Source organism: Larimichthys crocea, chromosome XIII (genome assembly GCF_000972845.2).
Source record: "Larimichthys crocea isolate SSNF chromosome XIII, L_crocea_2.0, whole genome shotgun sequence".
Taxonomy (NCBI): domain Eukaryota; kingdom Metazoa; phylum Chordata; class Actinopteri; family Sciaenidae; genus Larimichthys; species Larimichthys crocea.
Genome location: NC_040023.1, coordinates 47,678,390 through 47,696,850, shown reverse-complemented (window position 1 = coordinate 47,696,850; position 18,461 = coordinate 47,678,390). Strand labels below are relative to the sequence as shown.

The 18,461-nt window shown below is 40.0% G+C and overlaps 1 protein-coding gene across 20 annotated transcripts in view; it reads left to right on the top strand.

Annotated features, from left to right (window-relative positions):
* The first annotated feature begins 1,656 nt into the window (after nt 1-1,656).
* dync1i1a (dynein cytoplasmic 1 intermediate chain 1a) overlaps nt 1,657-18,461 on the top strand; it is a 49,816-nt gene continuing 33,011 nt past the window's right edge. For 2 of the 20 annotated variants that reach the window (XM_019262663.2, XM_019262662.1), the window contains exons 1-8: nt 1,657-1,956; nt 3,361-3,495; nt 3,749-3,863; nt 4,802-4,940; nt 5,273-5,278; nt 6,151-6,192; nt 7,795-7,854; nt 8,100-8,215. In XM_019262663.2, the coding sequence (XP_019118208.1) occupies nt 3,376-3,495; nt 3,749-3,863; nt 4,802-4,940; nt 5,273-5,278; nt 6,151-6,192; nt 7,795-7,854; nt 8,100-8,215 (598 nt within the window). In that variant the 5' untranslated portion in view covers nt 1,657-1,956; nt 3,361-3,375. Of the gene's footprint in view, nt 1,957-3,360; nt 3,496-3,748; nt 3,864-4,801; nt 4,943-5,272; nt 5,279-6,150; nt 6,193-7,790; nt 7,855-8,099; nt 8,216-18,461 lie in introns of all 20 variants that reach the window. The other 18 variants (XM_019262669.2, XM_019262667.1, XM_019262676.2 and 15 more) reach the window with 16 other exon arrangements.

Here is an 18,461-nt window from a genome sequence, read left to right as displayed (position 1 = left end):
GTAAAATAAACATTCATGCGACTGAAATGGGTGGAGATGGGAGATAGAGAGTGACGGATATCTAAATCAGATTAGTAAAGGTTATATAACTATGGGTTCTTTCATTATGAATAGGTGCAGTAAAAACGTTATCCGTGTATGTTGGACAAGTTGAGGCAGGAGAAATTCCACTAAGTAGAAAATAGCTCCTAGTCACATAGTAAAATAATTTAACAAAAACAAAAGTGCTATGGGCCTGATGGGAAAGGGAGATAACATCAAAAATATGTATTGGCTGGACAGGAGGTGAAGCAGCAAGAGACTGAGTATATGAAAAGGAGTTTTGTCTTGCCTTTATTGACCTATAACTCTGTGTGTAATGGTTACTAGAAAGGGTAGATTTGGAAATATTTCAAGTTAAATCAAGAAATAAGAGTGCAGATTTGCTGAGTTTTATAGTGAATGTACATATACAGAGTATGTGCAGGTATGTACCAATGACCTAATAATAGATAGGGTTATAAAAGAAGATAAAGTAAGGGCAAAGGACATCATTTAGAATAAAATAGAAAATGGCAGCAACACTTGGATCAGGAGATGGCGGTAATGCAACAGCATGGATGCACACTGCTGTTAAAAGTGTCAAAGTGGCCTTAGGCAAAGGCAAAGGCAATAACAGGGAAAGGAAAAAACTCATCTGACTCAGTATCAACACCGTCGAGTATTAAAAAATTATCAGCCAGAGTACACCAAGAAATATGGTACGAAAACCTTTTCAAAAACTCAAGGTTAGTGCATCAGGGGAAAGAGATAGTATTCATGTGAGTGCCAGCACATTTTGTAATTGAAGGGAACGAAAAAGCGCATAAGACTGCAAAAGAGGTAGTTAGAAAAGATGATGTGGAAATGAATATTAAACTGTCAAAATCAGAGGAGAAAAGCAGAGTGTGGAGGGAAATAAATAAACAGTGGCGACGATGTTGGGAGAATAAGTCAAAAGGTCGACATTTACATAAAGTACAAAGTGAAGTAGGAGAGGTAAGATGGAGGAATAGAGGTAACAGAGAGGAAGAAGTAATCATGAGCAGATTAAGCAATCTGAATAGCACACTTCTAGCACATGTAACTAGTTAATGTAATCACTGAGGGGAGAAGGAAACAGAGCGTGTGCTCATTTCATCAGGAGGTATGATGACAGAGAGTGGAGAAGGGCATGAGGTTGGGATGAAGATGAAGAAGTCCAGATTGTGGAGAAGATGGCTTTATTGATTTTTGATTACAACTGGATTAATTAAAAGAATAATAGTCATAATGCTCTTGGAAATATGTAGTGAAGACCAGAAGGTGGCAGTAAATACAAAAATAGGATGCTAACTGAAGAAGAAGAAGAAGTAAAACAACATGGTCCTTTACTACAGCATCCCCTACCGACGATTTATCCCAAATACATCGATTATTTAACATGTTTTAAATGCTTAAACGATAGTTTTGAAGACATTGAACCGGCTGTTTTGAGAGATTACTCAGTTGACCATATGTGCTTCAAGTATTAATTAAAACTCACTCGGAGTTAAAGCGTTTTTAATTGTCTAAAAAATAATAACACACATATTAATACACATAACGTCCACAAGGTGGCGGCGTTGCAGCAGCCATCAGGCGATGACGCTGCGCGTAAGAGGAGGAGGAGGAGGTGGGATTGCCTCTCCTCCTTCAGCATCATCCAACTCCTCCTAGGGATGTATCGGCGTGCGGTGCACCTGTTTTCCGTATTATTTAGGTCAGCGACCGCTGAAATGCTCTACTTTAACCTGTGTCATCAGTAGCCACACGGAAAAAAAAAAGGTTTAAAAACGACCTGTTCGGTGAGAGCCTCGCTTCACAGAGGATGTGCTGATCTCCTTCTCGCGGGGTGCAGCAGTGAGACAGCATCTTTGCCGGCCGGGTGACACATCATTATCAGTGCGAGTGGACGAGGTATGAGTATAACAATAACAGTACATCATACGGTTGTTTTGCGGTAAAATAATCCCCCTTTTTTTTTTGTTGGTTATTTGTTCACCATAAATTCACCATAGTGTTTGTGGCCAAGGCCTTAAACGCATTGACGTAAGTAGAAATGCTGTCAAATGTGTGATTAGCTTGCTGCTAATGTATTTATGCCCTGGTAACACCAGTTAATTAGTATGCACTATATTTATCTATGTGACTTGTGTTTTCTGTGATGGTAATACTGTGCATGTGTTTTTCCTTTTTATTTCTGCATACATACCTTTTTATTATTATTTATTTGCCCATTTATTGCTCCAAATAGCTTTGGCAGACCTTAAGTTTCCTCTATTCAATTGCAATGTGTGAGGGGTGTGACACTGGCCTAATACCCAGGAAATCACTGGTCAGGGTGCAGACGACTATAAATAGATAGCCCACTTTCTGTAATAACTCAGAGCATTGTCATTGAACCTGATGAAATATTACTGAGGCTAAATTTTACTTACTTTTCATGGGCTGGTGAAGTTAAGTTTTATTTGCAAATATCATACAGTTACAATCATAGTTAAATAAATTCCTGCCTTAAAATAGTGAGAGAAAAAAAATTATTGTAATAAACATAGAAAATGTAATAAATAACAATTGCTGTTATGGAAGTAATGTTATTAATTGAAAAAAGTAGTAGTAGTAAAAAGTAATCTTAATAGTCATGGAAATAAATAAGTAATAATACTAAAAAGTAAGATAATTATTCTTAAGGGTGTAGTCTTAGGCAGTGTCCTCATTTAGGGCCTGAGCCTAGAAGCTCTTCCTGTATCTGAAACCTTCTTTGTGCTCACAGCAGGGAGGAAAGGTAGTTTTCCAGATGGTTGGTGTCCTTAATGATTCCCCTACCCTTATTTCTGCAGCATCTGTTAAAGATGTCTTCTAGGCAGGGTAGAGCACCACCTATTGTACATCCAGCCAAAAGAACCACTGTTTGATGCTGTTTCTGTACCACATTACCCTTGCCTTTCTCGACCAGGTCAGACCCTTTTGTGTTGTGGACACCAAGGTACTTGAAGCTGTCCAACTCTCTCCACCGAGGGGCCCGTTGATGATGGAAGGGGTAGTTTGTCCTCTACCTCTTCCCATAGCCTATATACACTGGACTAGTTCTGCAGGAACAATCCCTCTTGGCTCAGTATGGCCCAGTATTGACAAATGTTTTGCCAATATTAAGTCCTTGTAACTGCCACACCCAGTGGGTTTTTAAAAGAATCACTGAAGGCTCACCAGATTAATCTATACTCCTCTATACTACAGTATATCATGTAACAATGAAACCAGAGCTTTTGAGACACTGCCTTACATAGCTCATTCCTGTTCAATCCTCTTCCCTCCTTGAAGCCCTGTTAGGACACAATGTCGGACAAAAGTGACCTAAAAGCAGAGCTGGAGCGCAAGAAGCAGCGCCTGGCCCAAATCAGGGAGGAAAAGAAGAGAAAGGAGGAGGAGAGGAAGAAGAAAGAGGTAAGGAAAAAAGTGAGTACATTCGCACAACTCGCACTCATACTGTATCACACTCTAGTGTGTATTGTCTGTGTGTTCGATTGCTCTTTGTCAGGCCGTGACACATAAAAGGCTGAGGTTGTGTGTGTCCATACGTGCATACAAACATCTATGTGTGTGCAGAAGGTTGGTGGTGGAATTTTTGATTCAAAATGTGCATGGACGTGCATGTTTTAACTTTAGCTCGCGTTGGGTACGCTGACATTTCTCTATGTATCCTGAGCAGTCAGAGAGCCAGCAGAAGAGAGAGATGACCCCGGAGGATTCAGACTTAGACCGTAAACGGAGGGAGACTGAAGCCCTACTACAGAGCATTGGCATCTCACCGGAGCCTCCTCTAGGTACGTAATACTTTTATACCTTGAATAAAATGAATCCCCAAATGTTCTTTTACTGCTATATTGTGATTGTGCTGCAAAAGGTTTGGTAAGTTGTTAAAACACCAACATTAAAACACACCTAGAAGGTTCTATAATAACACCAAACTTGATGAATCACAGCCCGAAAACATCTGAGAAAGTCTTTAACCGATAAGTCCAATCCTGCCTAACTCATAATAGATAATAGATCAGATAGATATAGTAGTTGACTCTGCATGATATAGTAGTTTTGTTTGGTTTTTATTTTTGTTTTTTTTTCTTACAAAAATAGTGACACATTATTTCATTAAGTTTCATCAGATAACATTGTCTTCTTATCCTAAGTTGATTCCATTATTTGTTATGCACGTTGTGGTTGAACTGTGCTAAACATTTTTGTAATTATTTTGATGTGTCAATTCCCTTTTATCATCTTCTTCTGTTCCTCTGTGTACCTTGAGTGAGTGTAGCATATCTTGACAGGGTATTTGAACATAAATACTCTTTCTAGTTGGAAATAATTGATTAGAAATAATCAAATTATTTCTAATTAGGCCACATGAATTTAGAAAAGTGTGGTGCTCAAATATCTTTGCTTGTGCACAAATGTGATGGATTCCTGTAGGTTGAATCACCAGCTTGTCTGTCACTTCCAGCAAGATTTTGGAAGCACTGTTCTCTAGTGGTCTAAAAATGTAACAACAACCTCAACACCCCAAAATTGGGTCACTGCTATGTCTGTTATTAGCCCAAGTTATTTATAATGCATCCACAAATGAAGCTGAGTACAAATAAATAACAAATACAAAATCTACAATGCATTTGATGCCCTGCCTTCCCTCTCCTTTCTTTTAATCATTTATTTTATTTGTCCATCACTCATTTTACTACTTGCTTTTCATCCCAATTCTTTTGAGCAGTCCATTCTTTGCAGCCTTTAATGTTAGATTCATGTTATTTTCATTATTTAGTCCCGACCCCTGTGTCCCCCTCCAAATCAGTGAGCACGCCCAGTGAGACGGGGAGCCAGGATTCAGCTGATGGTGGAGCAGCAAGCAGGTGGGTCACAGTCACACACTTCATACAAAAGTTCAGTGTCAGAAGGCTTTCTTGATTCATGAGTCTTATCCACTTCTCTCTTTTTTTTCACTGTTTCTCGGCTTGGGTAAAGAAATTTCCTGTTTTTTTAAAACTCAATAGAAATAAATCAATAAATGTTCACATTTTCAACTAGAAGGTTTTGCTCACTTGTACCAAGCATGCCTCTTTGAGAGGTTACCAGTAGTGTGTGTATGCCCAAGTCTTAAACTGGTCTGAAAATGTAGAGTTGCTTTGGGCTGTGGATACTTTTGACATATATTCTGTCTCTTTTCTTGTCAATGGCACAACAGGTTTAGGTAAGGATGAGTGTCACTAATGGTGAGGTCGTGGTGCCTTATTAGGTTTTAAATGTGGTATCTGTCACTTGTCATGGCAACTGGTGTTTTGATGACCACTGTATAACTTGTTGCTTCTCATAACTAGTCCTTAGAAGCTATGTTTTATCTCAAGGTAAGTTTGTTAGCTTGAGAATACTGAGAGATATAGATGTCCAGATATAATCTATTATTTGAAAAACCTTCAGAAAGAAACCTAAGCCAGTTAATGGAATATGTTTTGAGTATGACACCTAATAGGCATCAACTTTAAATGTGATGTAAAGGCAAGCACAGGTGACAAAATCATAGCTTTTCCCCTTTTCACTGTCATTGCTCTGTAGAGCTTACTAGCTCATGTGTCATATATGCACCTGTCACTGCAGCATTTATTTATAAGCTCATATAACCATAACTCACCAGACCAGTGGAGCAATTATTTACCTATAAGTTGTGCACACACATAGCTGCTCTGGTGAATTAAACCTGCATTTGAGAAGAGAGTGGTCATCAAGCGCTTTCCATTTGCTTTTTAATGGCGGCTGACAGTAGAGGTCAATGTGTGAGTGATGCCCTCAGGGGTCATTAGTGATGTGTTGTTCTGGTGTGGCCAGGGGTGGAATTGGGGATGAAAAATGTGTGAGGGAACTCGATAAGGTTCCTAGCAGAAATAAACTCTCCTATACTGTATAAGACTCTTTGTTTCTTTTTAGCTTTTACCAATTGGATTTTACAAATTGGTGAGTTAGTGCCTGGGATGAAAGATTTTGTTCCCCCCCAAATCCACCCTGGATGATGGCATGCCATTTTGAGCTTTTCCATTTGTGGCTGTGTATGTGTGTGTCCCCTCATAGGTCAGGTTTCTCTAAAAACAAGTCCCAAGCACAGAGCTCAAGGTAAGCATTTTCACGTCAAACCCAGGACCCCCTCCCCTTCCCTCCCCTCTTTTCTTTAGTTGAGTTTACCCCCCATGTGAACGCAGAGAGGCACCCACAGTGTTGTCAGTGGTCTTAGTTTTGTGTTCTCATCATGATTTACAATATCAAAACTGTGCAGTGCCCCTCTGAACTGCGTTCTTCTGCTCTCCTCTGGTGACTTTCTGTCTGAAGCCCTACTGTCTCCCTAAATAACAGCTCGAAAGATTTCCGCTCGCATGAGTTGAGCCACAGAAGTCATTTCAGCCCTCACAGAGTTGACAATCTGCTGCTTAAAGTGTCATCGCTGTTACCGTAAAAACAGCCGGTCTGTCAGGCTAAAGAAATGCCTTGCCACTCTCACCTGGTGCTGTGTTGCACAAGCTGAAGGTCTAATGGGCGTGCTCAGTGGCCCTAAAAGGTATCATCAAGTGTAGTGATGTTGGAAGCATTATCCTTTCACAGCTGGAAGATTTCAACCAAGTTGCCATAAAAGTCCCCAGGTTTCAGTCGCTGTTTGACTTCCCTGCAAGCAAGCTATTCTTAACCCCTCAGTATAAAGCAAGGTATATCTGCTCAAGAACTATGCAAATGCCCTGAATGAGCTCAGCAAGTTTCCTCATCGGTTTGTCAAACTCATTGATCATGCATGGCAAGTACCTTGTCATGTATGTTGAGCAAGCTAAGAAATGCATTTTAATTTGATTTTCATATGTTAAATGTTATCGTGTGAATATGTACATGCTGTAGTTGTGAGGTGGTACGGAGTCCCAGAGTGCCCATAGAGTGAAAACAAAGCCATTTTTTTACTGAGTGCTCAAAACGCTATCGCAAATTGTATCTTGTGCCCACAAATTACTCAGATAGTGGGAATTAATTGTATTTCGTGCACACACAACAGCGTTCCGAAAGCTTGATGTATTAACATGTACATGTATGTGTGTGTGTGTATATATATATATATATATATCTATATATAATTATATATATATATATATATTATATTACTCTCTCTCTATCTATGGCCACTTTGGGGCTCTTTAAGGTGGAAATCACCATGCTGGATACATTGTTTATGGCTTTTTTTAATATCATTTGGCACAAATTTGTAGAAGAAACATCAAGACACAGAATGTGACACAAAAAAGATTAATAAAAAAAAAAAGAAGTTTTCGTGCATTTAACAGTAAATTTGTCATCTTGTTTTACCGCTGTTCACACACACACATTTTCGTCTGTAAATGTAGCTGCATTTTCAACTTGAGGATTGGCAGCAGACCAAGAAATCTATTACAAGAGATGAGCAGACATCTTTGAATAAGCAGAGTACATTTAAGTAAATGAAATATAATGTCTCCCTAATGTATAGCCATCCCACGCCAACTGAACATTTTGACGTTAACAGTGCCTGCATGAAATTTGATGGGAGTTCCCGTGTTAAGCTGTTCTCTAGATACGTGGTCTGTGGGAGTGTGTGTGTGTGTGTGTGTGTGTATACGGTGTATGTGTGTTTGTTGTAATGTGTCTGTTTGTAAACATGTATGTCCTCTCTCGCCCTCCCTCCCCCCCTGTTGGTGACATTAGGACGCTGCAGTGGGACACAGACCCCTCTGTGCTGCAGCTGCAGGCTGATTCTGAGCTCGGGTACATCTTCCTTCTCCACTCTTGGTCACTTTCTGACACAAGAAATGATACAGCAATACACCTAATTTGGGATTGCATGGCACTCATTAAAAGTCTAATTTAATAGTCCATTTAAAGGGTCAGTCACTCTATTGACCCGAATATTAAGCTACAGACACGAGTCTTTAAAGGAAATAGACATATGTTGAACTGTATGTAGGACAATATAACTATGCTAATAGGAATGTCTTGTCTCTGTTACCTAGGCGCAGGATGCTGAGGCTGGGGGCTTCTAAGATCACACAGGTAGACTTCCTTCCCAAAGAGGTGGTCTCTTACAGCAAGGAGACACAGACACCAATCACCGCCCACCTGTCTGAAGGTGAGTATTTCTGTCTGTGTGTGTGCATGAGTGGCCGCTCTTGGTATTCCATATCATCCATAGTCTTAGTTTCAAGCGGTTTTTAGGGTCCACAGGGCTCCAGAGGTCACAGGAAGCAACAAAAGGTTTCATGTTGCAACGATTGTCGTCGTTGTGTGGTTGAATTTGATACTCCTTCTGTTAGCCAGTTCACAGCCCGTAAACCTGGAGTGATTTAAAAACTGACAGATGAAAGTTAGCCGAGATGATTCCTCATGGATGTTAGAGCATGGCTGTGTGTGTGTGTGTGTTGTACTCACACAAGGATGTACATTTGTGTATGGTTGCTTACATATTCTTTAATAACAATCAAATTTTCAACTTTCAATTGCATATTTTGGTTACCAAACAGTGGAGAATCTCTCAATAGGAAGAGTCATTATCCATCGTGTTTTGGCGTGGGAAGAAATGGTACATGTGTTTGCATGTGAGGTTATGTATGCATACATGTGTCTCTGCAAGTGGGCATGCACATGTGTACTGAGCTGCAGTTACTAAACACATCCATATGGTGAAAGTTGAGGTTAGTGCTGCGCTGGATTTAGCATAACGTCGGTGGTTGTAAATTTAAGGCATATACATTTGAGTGTTTTTATTTTTACTGGTTAAAAAAAGACAATGGAGACTTGGATGGATGACAGTTAGTAGTTCCACTAAATTGAACTTCAAGCCTTTGTTCTGATTGCAAATGCAGATATGTCATTTGGAAATGACATTTTCACGTGTAAGAATATATATGTGTGTGTATATATATATATATATATATGTGTGTGTGTGTGTGTGTGTGTGTGTGTGTGTGTGTGTGTGTATAACCACACACACATACACGCTCCCTATCATCTTCTCTATCTTCCGTCTTTTCGTTGCCAAGACAGCTGGCAGCCATGTGACTGTGAAGGGGTTGTACTTCCTGCTTCCTGTCATTATAATAGATGGTCTGGTGTGGATTCCACTGCCCCCCCTCCACCAGCAACCACCACGCACATACACACACACACGTCTGTCCTGATCAGCATCCAAATCGGCCCGCCTAAACTCCCCCCATTTCCTTGACAGAACCAGGAATAGATCATTTATTCAACAAGTGCACAGGCACTGACTCACACATGTGTGCTGGGGGAGACATACACATGCATGTACACACACACACACACACACACACACACACACACACACACATTCACGCCAGATTCAGAATCATTTTTTTCTGCTCGTACATATAAGGACTGATGTAGTCGGTGTACCTACATGGAGCACCAAAACAACACACGCACGCAAACAAAGACACAATGCAGTTGCTGTAAACTATACAGGCTAATTAGTTTAAGAGATACAAACTAACAATTAAACATCCACACAAATAAACATGAAGTAGTAACTATATACAGGTCAAGTAGTCTGTGTATACATACAAACAAATACACACTGGCTGGTTATCGCCTGTAGCGATTCTATATGTCGGTCCATTTAAGTTTGTTTGTGTTCAGCTCCCAACAGCATTTTCTGGAGGTCCCTGTGGAGGTGTTTGTGTGTGTGTGTGTGTGTGTGTGTGTGTGTGTGTGTGTGTGTGTGTGTGTGTGTGTGTGTGTGTGTGAGAGAGAGAGAGAGAGAGAGAGAACATCTGGGAGCCAGAGCAGTGCTGTGTGGTGGTCTACAGGGAGGTGACCCTGGCCTTAGGAGACCCTTCCTTTGCAGACTACCACAAAGCTTGTGTGTCTGGAGAAAGAGGCTGATGGTAGCACCTGCCTGCACTTCTGGCTGTGTGTTTGTTCAGGCCAGTTCCTTTTGTTGATTACCGAACATAACATGCACACATACACATAAACACATATCTCATTTTTTTTTTTTAGGTTGCAGCTACAGGTTGTGCGCATAATTATTTAGGCCACGGACAGCCCAATCAGGTTTCTAGTGAAATATGGACTCTTTGTTGTGTTTCCAAAGGCTCTACTTAAACGTCTGTATGAGGTTTGACTTGACATGGTTTGCCTCCTCTTTTCTTTCTGTCTTCTGTCAACCACTTTCCCTCTTAACCTTCAGGGTCAGACCTAGACCAAACTGTTATCTCTGTGTTATCTTTAGACATATTATATATATAAAGAAATAAGACAGTGTGGGATTTAGTGGAGGAGAAACGCAGCTGGCCGCTCTGGGGGAATGAACAGAAGAATAAATCTGTTGTCTTAATGATGGTGGTGTGTCTCAGGGCTGTTTTAAAGCTCTGTGGAGTGACCTCTAGTTGTTTGAAATTCTGTATCTGTTTTTAAACCTCTGTGTATGTGTGTGTTAAATAGGGTTATTGTGTTTAAGGATAATTTCAACAGTGGTTTAGTATCTATTATTAAAATTTTCTTTTGCGTCACATGTGGCCAGCTGATGCTTTTTATAATCCAGACATGATCTCTATGACTAGATTCTTTGTTATCTCTTAATGTAACACAATAAAACTGTAGTATTAACATCAAGTGTGTCTGTGTGTGTGAAAGTATAATGATAAGTGTAGTCTCATCGTAATTACTTTAAATCATTGGCGGATGACTCAGGGATTCTCATGGCTTTTTCTCCTCATGAACGTCTGACCTTACCAGTTCCCATATCTGCCCTCATGCCCAGGGGTGGCTGGCTGCATGTGTGTGACGCAAGTATGCTGCGTAGGAGTGTGTGTGTGTGGGTGTGTTGGAGACAGCTTTATCAAATTGTATTGAGTGGAGTTTGTGTTTTAAGGCTCCCATGGATTTGTGTGTGTGTGACTCTCATTTAAACCAGTTAATGATATGGCTTTTCATTTCCGTACCCAATTGCCTTCCTCCAACCGTGATGTGTAGCTGGTCTATGTATCCTGCTTCTCCCATTGGCTTCTCACTGATCTGTCTGTCCTGAGTGTCCATTGTGTCAGGCAATCGGATTAGCCCCAGTCACGGTTGGCTCCAGCTATTTACTGCCATCCTAATGGCTATGAATGGACACGCTTGTCGTGAGGGATGGATGCTTTTGTCTAACGACATAGCAGGGAAATAAAGTAAGGTCTAATGTGGTGTGTGATAGTAACCTAACCTACCGAGGTCAAACAAAGTGTGTGTTGGATAGTTGCTGTTTCATGCCTTTATCTTGTGCCTAACAATGTTGAGAAAGAAAAGTGGCTTGTACTTGACGACGTGCTTTTCACCCAAAACAGAATCTAATATAAATAAAACACTGACTGTTTTGTTGGTTGGAACTCTCGGCCTTATTCTGCAAAGAAAGATGCTTTTCAGATCGCCTGTGGCTTAATTATGGCTACACATTCTCACATTTGAAGCACAATATTTTTATATTACCAATGGATCAGATGACCGTGTGTGTGAAAGAGTCACTCATGGTGATGAAACTACAGAGTTAGGATTAGTTATTATCTATTTGTTATTATCACTGAACTCTGCAGCTCCTCTCAGCTCTATGAAGCATTTTAGTGACTTTCAGCTCATTTTTTTGGTGCAAAGTCCAAAACATGATAAACTTTGATAAACTGTACACTAGGGATGCAACGGTTATATTTTGATGGTACAATTATAGTCAAAGGAAAAATCACAGTTTCAAAATTATGATGCATTCATTTGTCTCACAAAACTATGGCTGTATAAAATTTACAAGTATATTTTGTTCATTTGTTTTGCAGTTTTAGTAAAAATGGGAGAAGAACATCTCTTATGAATGCGTTATGCCTTTGGGATTTCCTTTACAGTTACAAAAATGTGGAGAATTAAATTGCATTCAATAAAGAAATCAACCAATTTGCTGCATACATATTGTACACTACCTGACCTGCACCAAATGATTGACAAAGTTAGCAGCCAGCTGATAAACATTGTCTCGCATTTAGCAGCTACATAGTATTTCCCTATGCAGTTGGAGACCAAAACAAAGCTAAAAGGTAGTTTGAAGCAACATTCGCTAAAACAACTTCGTAAGGTGTTTTTTTGCTTTTTGTGTTGCCCCCAAGTGACCAAAACAAATCAATGTATCCACGTTTAAAAAGCTGTATGGATTAAATATTAAAGCAATTATTTATTATAGACATTAAAAATCAAATATGATTCCGTTAAGGAGCTGCAAACTTTACACAATCAAAAAGCCAGTTCTCAGTAGTAAAAACCCTTTTTGTTTTTATTTAGCATTTTTTAAAGTTGGGTTGGGCCTAAGTTTTTCTGGCTTGGCCTAAAGTTTACTAATGACAGTCATAAATGTGTTACAGGAAAATATTTCCCTTTGCTGAATGCAAACTGTGCTATATTCTGTCCTCACATTCTAAAATGTAATTACTGCTCAACCCTGTCTCGTGACTACTATTTATCCACAGCAGTTAAAATATTCCACCTCCGTTTTCCTCAGGTCTGACAATATTTTGTAGAGCCAAGTTTTAAACACTCTACACATGGGAGGAGTGGATGTGATTTCACATCGTTCCAGTAAAATGTGGGCAACTGTTCTATCTCACTCTTTGTTTCTCCCGCCATCCCTCCTCTGGACTGGCCAATCCCAACTGCATGAATGTCAGTACCACTCTTTTGACCCACTCTTTTACTTTACTGATCCCAATCTGAAGATAACTATCTGTGTGTGTGTGTGTGTGTGTGTGTGTGTGTGTGTGTGTGTGCTTACTTGAGTTGTTGGCAAGAGCATGAAAGGTCAATTGGGTGTGCAGGTTGGCATGGGTGGAGTGTGAGGTTGACCCAGTTTGTAGTAAATTGGTTTTGCTCAATGGAGCCTTAAAAGATCCATAATAGGCCCCAGTGGAAAGATAGCCAAAGAAATCAGGAGCAAATGGAGGGAACGGAGAAAGAGAGAATGTAAAATGCGAAAGAGAAATCTTTGGACATTAGTGAAAAAACAGAGTAATGGAGGAAAAATAACAAGAGTAGTACAAATGGAGGAGAAGCAGTGGAGGCCACCGGGGAATGCTGCAGCAGTTACGATATTACAGCAGGAATTGTTTGCAGTGAACCACAAGTAGGCCTTTAGAAATAGTATAAATATAAATAGTGTGTGTGTGTGTGTGTGTGTGTGTGTGTGTGTGTGTGTGTGTGTGTGTGTGTGTGTGATTTGATGTTGCAACTTTGGAAAACCCAAGTTTTAGGGTTAAAAGTTCACAGGGTTAAGAGTGTGTGTGTTAATGTTTGTGCATCTGTATGCAAAATTATGTGTGTGTGCATGCCCCCTCCCCCCCCATGTATTTTCTGGCCCATTAGTTTTCAGGGTCTGTACAGCTTGAGTGTATAGTTGGTCAGTAATTTACTCCTTAAGTATATTTACTGCAATAAGAGTCTTTCTTTTGACGTGTGGTAGACTGGTAATGGCCTCTAATTACAAGAGAAAACCCATTTCCAAACACTAATCTGAAGACACACTCAATATTTTTGTGAATGTACTCACACACATGCACATAAGCATACAGATTCATAAATGTAAACCCACGTGCGCAAACTAACATACGTGCACACCCACCAGCGGAAATGTACACAGAAGCGCACATGTGCACACGGCCACACATGCACATAATGTCACCTGAGCTCCTCATAATTCCATAATGGAGCAATTAAGAAGCCAAACTGCAAATTGATGAAATGATCTAGACTATTGGCAGCACACTGGTCCAATTAGAGTGTTTACTTTTGTATATTTTTCCACAAACTAAATATATTAAATATGGTGCAACAGGTCCTGAACTGGTAGGTATTTATGAACAGTCATACAAAAAATGTCCTGCAGGATTTAATCCAATATGCTGGATTTCATATTGGCAAAAAAAAGTATTGGAATCTGCATCTGAAACTAATTACCACACGAGTTTCATCAGTGCAGTTCATTCAGTTTAAAGTGAGACGTTATTGAAGTTTTTGTATCACATATGTGATGAGTTTGTCTGAAGTGCTGCATAACAGAGGAACACGGTTCACTGGACTGAGATCCATTTATTTTTTAAATCTGATTTTGCACGGATATATACAGAATATCAATACTGGAAATTTTCATATTAACATTGTGATATTGATTTCAACTATATTGCCAGTTCTAGTTACACTAAACAGACCCTGAAATCTTTTTATTACATTCTTTGGAACCTGATCAAACTTGTAGATTTGTTGCAAAATTGCAGTTCACACTGGTGCGTTGTTGCCATCTTAACAGTCAAAATATAATAACGACACTGAAGAAAGTATGTTTTACAGGCTTTTAGATATGTAGCACAGTAACATTAGAGCTGACTATGGAACCTAAATACTTTTTGTTTTTGTCTGTAGTACCAACTGAAAGTTCAAATGACTGGTCAGATTCATAGTTTTGTTTAATGTTTCTTTAACCCGACATTTACTGTTTTTAAATAATATAATGTTATAATAATTTCAAATAATTTTTTCCAAAATTTAGACTATTTTATTTGAGCAAAATGTGTGATACAGATTCTCGCATTTAAGCAGCATTTAACATTCTAGATGTTTGTGGCTTCTTTCATTATTTATTGGTAACTCAGGTATTGCATTAACACTAGTTGCAAAAATATTCAAAAGATATCCAGCACTAAGTCACATATGTGGACTTCAGCCTTAATAATCAGAGCATATTTTGTAAGCTATCAAAAAATGTGTATTGGCAGAGTGCTCAAGTCAATAATGCAGTAAATATAGTAACCACAGATTAAAGGTTACATAAACAGCTTAGTGACACTTTTCTTTCTGATTGTGATCATGTGAAGTAGCTGTAGTTTCTCCTATAGGACATCATCAGGAGGGACAATCCAGCCAAGCACCGATGCATTAAAAAAAAAAAAACGTGAATGTAACACACTCCCAGCCTATACGAAGCTGACATGACTGAGGGGTTTGTGGGCAGTCTTCAAGGTCCTGAAGGGAGGAATGTGGTTGCATGAGTGTGTGTCTTGCATGGTTAGGTACTTATATGTTTCTGTATGTGTCTGCATATGTGCGTATAGATGTGTATGCAGCCACATATGGAAGTGCTTGTCTCATACATTGTTGTTGTTCCAGCCAGGCGGCTACAACAGACTGAACAGACCAGAGGATGTGTGTGTGTGTGTGTGTGTGTGTGTGTGTGTGTGTGTGTGTGTGTGTGTGTGCGTGTGTGCGTGTGTGCGCATGTGTGTGCATTTTCTAAAGGCAAAATTCAAGGCAAATAAAGAATAACCACACTGAGTGTACCCAGAGGAGTCTGAACAAAATGTACTCAGTTGTTTAACTGTGAATTTTTTGTACCTAAAGTGTATTTTAAAATAGTCTTTTTACGTTGGGTGACTTCTGGACATTGCCTTGAGGTAGTGGCTTCAAGCGTGCGTGTCCCATTCGTGCGTGTTCACACATAAACTCTTACTTCAGATCAGACTTGCGTTTTGCCATTATGATCTCCCCTGTCTTTTCCCTGCAGACACACATAATCGGCCAATGCTTCTCACTTTCTCTCTTCATAAAGCAACTCTGAGTTTGGCTTTCATCATCATCGCCCTCGAAAGGGCGCAGCCTTCACTCCTGTTTCACTCCCAAAATTGATGCATGGTCCCGAGCGGTTTCTGTCAAAATGGCCACACCAGTTAAAACCCCGAAAAAAAACTCTTGATATTAGAGAAAAATAATGTCTTTCACAGTGCGTAAGGTATTCCAAGTGAGTCACAGATGATTGCAATTTTCCCCTATGACCACCGTATAATAAGGTACATGAGCCCCTTCTTCATCTCCCTCCGGCTTTCTCTCTCTCTTTGGCAAAATGGCCATCATCCAAAATAATATTTGCCATCTGATGAGTGCTTGAGATGAGTACAGTTTCATGTGTCCCGTATTTCTCTTTTCAACTGTTTTCTTTTTTTTCCCTTCACATTTTGTTCACATTTTCTTGAACTTGACTTTTTGACATGTGCCCCACCCTTCCCCCTCCTTGTTACATTTTTTTTTTTTATACGTGTGTAAAACAACAGTGGGTCTTGAACGTTTGCTTGGGTGGTCTCCCTTGTACTCTGAGATCGCTTCGACTCTCCAGGGATTTTCATTTGAGAGGGTAGCGGTTCACTGCCACAGCTAGCCTGCAGCTCATAGCCCTGCTTCACTTTAGCAGTTTGTTGTATTTTTAACCCTTTGTTTGTCATGTTTGTGCCTTCGAACTGTTGTATACAGTCAGTTTAAAGATTTTCAACACAGTCAATTAAACATACAAAAACTCCAAACATTATTTGTCAGGGTAGGTTAAAACTGCATTTGTAGTTTTGTTTTCAATTGTTCTTCAGTCAACCGTGGTAATCAAATTCGGCAGGCTTTAGAATCAGCTTAGTTATTTTCGTGTTGCAACCAATTCAAACCTTAAATTTCCAGATCATTATCACAGTTTATAGCTTGTCAGTTGATTGAAGTGAAATTTGAGAACCGTGCTGGTTTTTCTGTTTGGCTGCAGTGTAGCATGCTTTTCTTCATAACTCCAGCAGGGAGCACTCTTGGCACACATACTCGAGGGCCTCCTCAAAGGCTCGCCAACCAAAAGTGTCAGAGATTTTTATTAGAAATGGGAATGAGATGAAATTAAATTATGGTATTATAAAATAACGGTTTTACGATTAATCCCAGACATGTGTTGGCATTTAAAGTCTTAATTAGTTTGACAAAATCCCACTAGCTTGAAGGGCAGTGCTTTCCCTGACTCACATGCTGTAGGTATTGAGCCAAATATGGGTTTGTATATTTATTTGACAATGTAACTGAGGTGCAGTGAATCATTTTGTCTATTTTAGTGCAATGCAGAAGGATTCAACCCCAAGCATCAACCTTTAGCAGGCCTATAAAAACTGTTTGTCCCATCTGTCCATCCGTCCCTCATTAAAACAAAATGAAACACCAGCGTCATCCAAGTGGCAACACAATGTCCAATCACCATCTGAGCCCCACACAGACACACACACACACACACACAGGTTTCTGAGTGACACAAATCCCAGCTCAGATGACGTGTTGAAAAGTGAGTCGATGCCACAGCGGTGATTTTATGTAAGACTTTTTCTTTCTGTTGGTCTGTCCTGCGCACTCTCTCTCTCTCTCTCTGACTGGGTTTTTGACAGTTTGGAAAGTTTGAAGTCATGGATTTTAATCAGGGCCTTGCGGCCAGGCTCAGAGCATGGCGTGGCGTGGCATGATGGCTCAGTTTAAAGACGTGGGTCTGGGTCGGGGCCAAGCCTGGGTGGCACTGCTAGAAAGAGAGAGACAGAGGAGGGGGTTGAAAGAAAGAAAGAGATGGGGTGAAAATCTACTTAGACTGCACCCACAGCACACAGCAGAGTTGGCCACAGACCCCCAAAGGCCTGAATGGGCTGCATTAATGAAAGCTGATTATGTGTGGGCATGCACGTGTGCATACGGTGTATACTTGGGGAACATAGACTTGAACGCACACACACACACACACACACACACACATGCACGTTCTGATGTTTGATCAGTGTGGGGAAGTGTGGTGAAGAGATGAATTAATCTAAGTCATCTTGCGGGTTTTAGCCTCACCAGTTTTACATCAAATCCTGCTGCTAATGTGTGTGTATGTGTAAAATACTCTTAACCCAATGTGCTAATGTTGACTTGATGAATCATGATGAATTTTAATTATTATTTTCTGTTGAAACAACAACAACAACAACAACAAAAGAATTCAGAATAAAATGGACAAACTGAAGTTAAAGAGTCCAGAGGATGATCATTACTCTGGGGGGAAAAGTATTTTACAAGCAACTGCTCAACATTTGACTTTGTAGGAATACAATTTACTTGAAAGAAGTTGCAACAGCGATCTCCCACTTTTGCACTTTTCCCTACAGTTTCTATCCTGTCGGTCTTGACCATCTCCAGATCACTGAGATTCTTCTGCAGGATTGGACCGCCCTCTCACCTCCCAGCAAAAGATCTGTTCGACTTTACTGCGTGGCTGGCTCTAACCTATCAATTTGCTGTCCAACCTGACTAACAGAGGTCCCTAAAATGTTAGCTGTGTTTTTCTGTTTGCAGAAAGAGATGGTTAGAGAGGATTTCGTGTCCGGCTCAGTATTAAAAAAACCTAGTGATCTGCCTTAGTTACTCTGCGAGTGGGTAAAAGGCTCGCAAAGAGCACGACTGGTGTAACTGTCAAAAGCGTGAAAAAATAAGGGTGAGCAGTGTTTATTTTACTACACTTATGTGAGCCATGAACT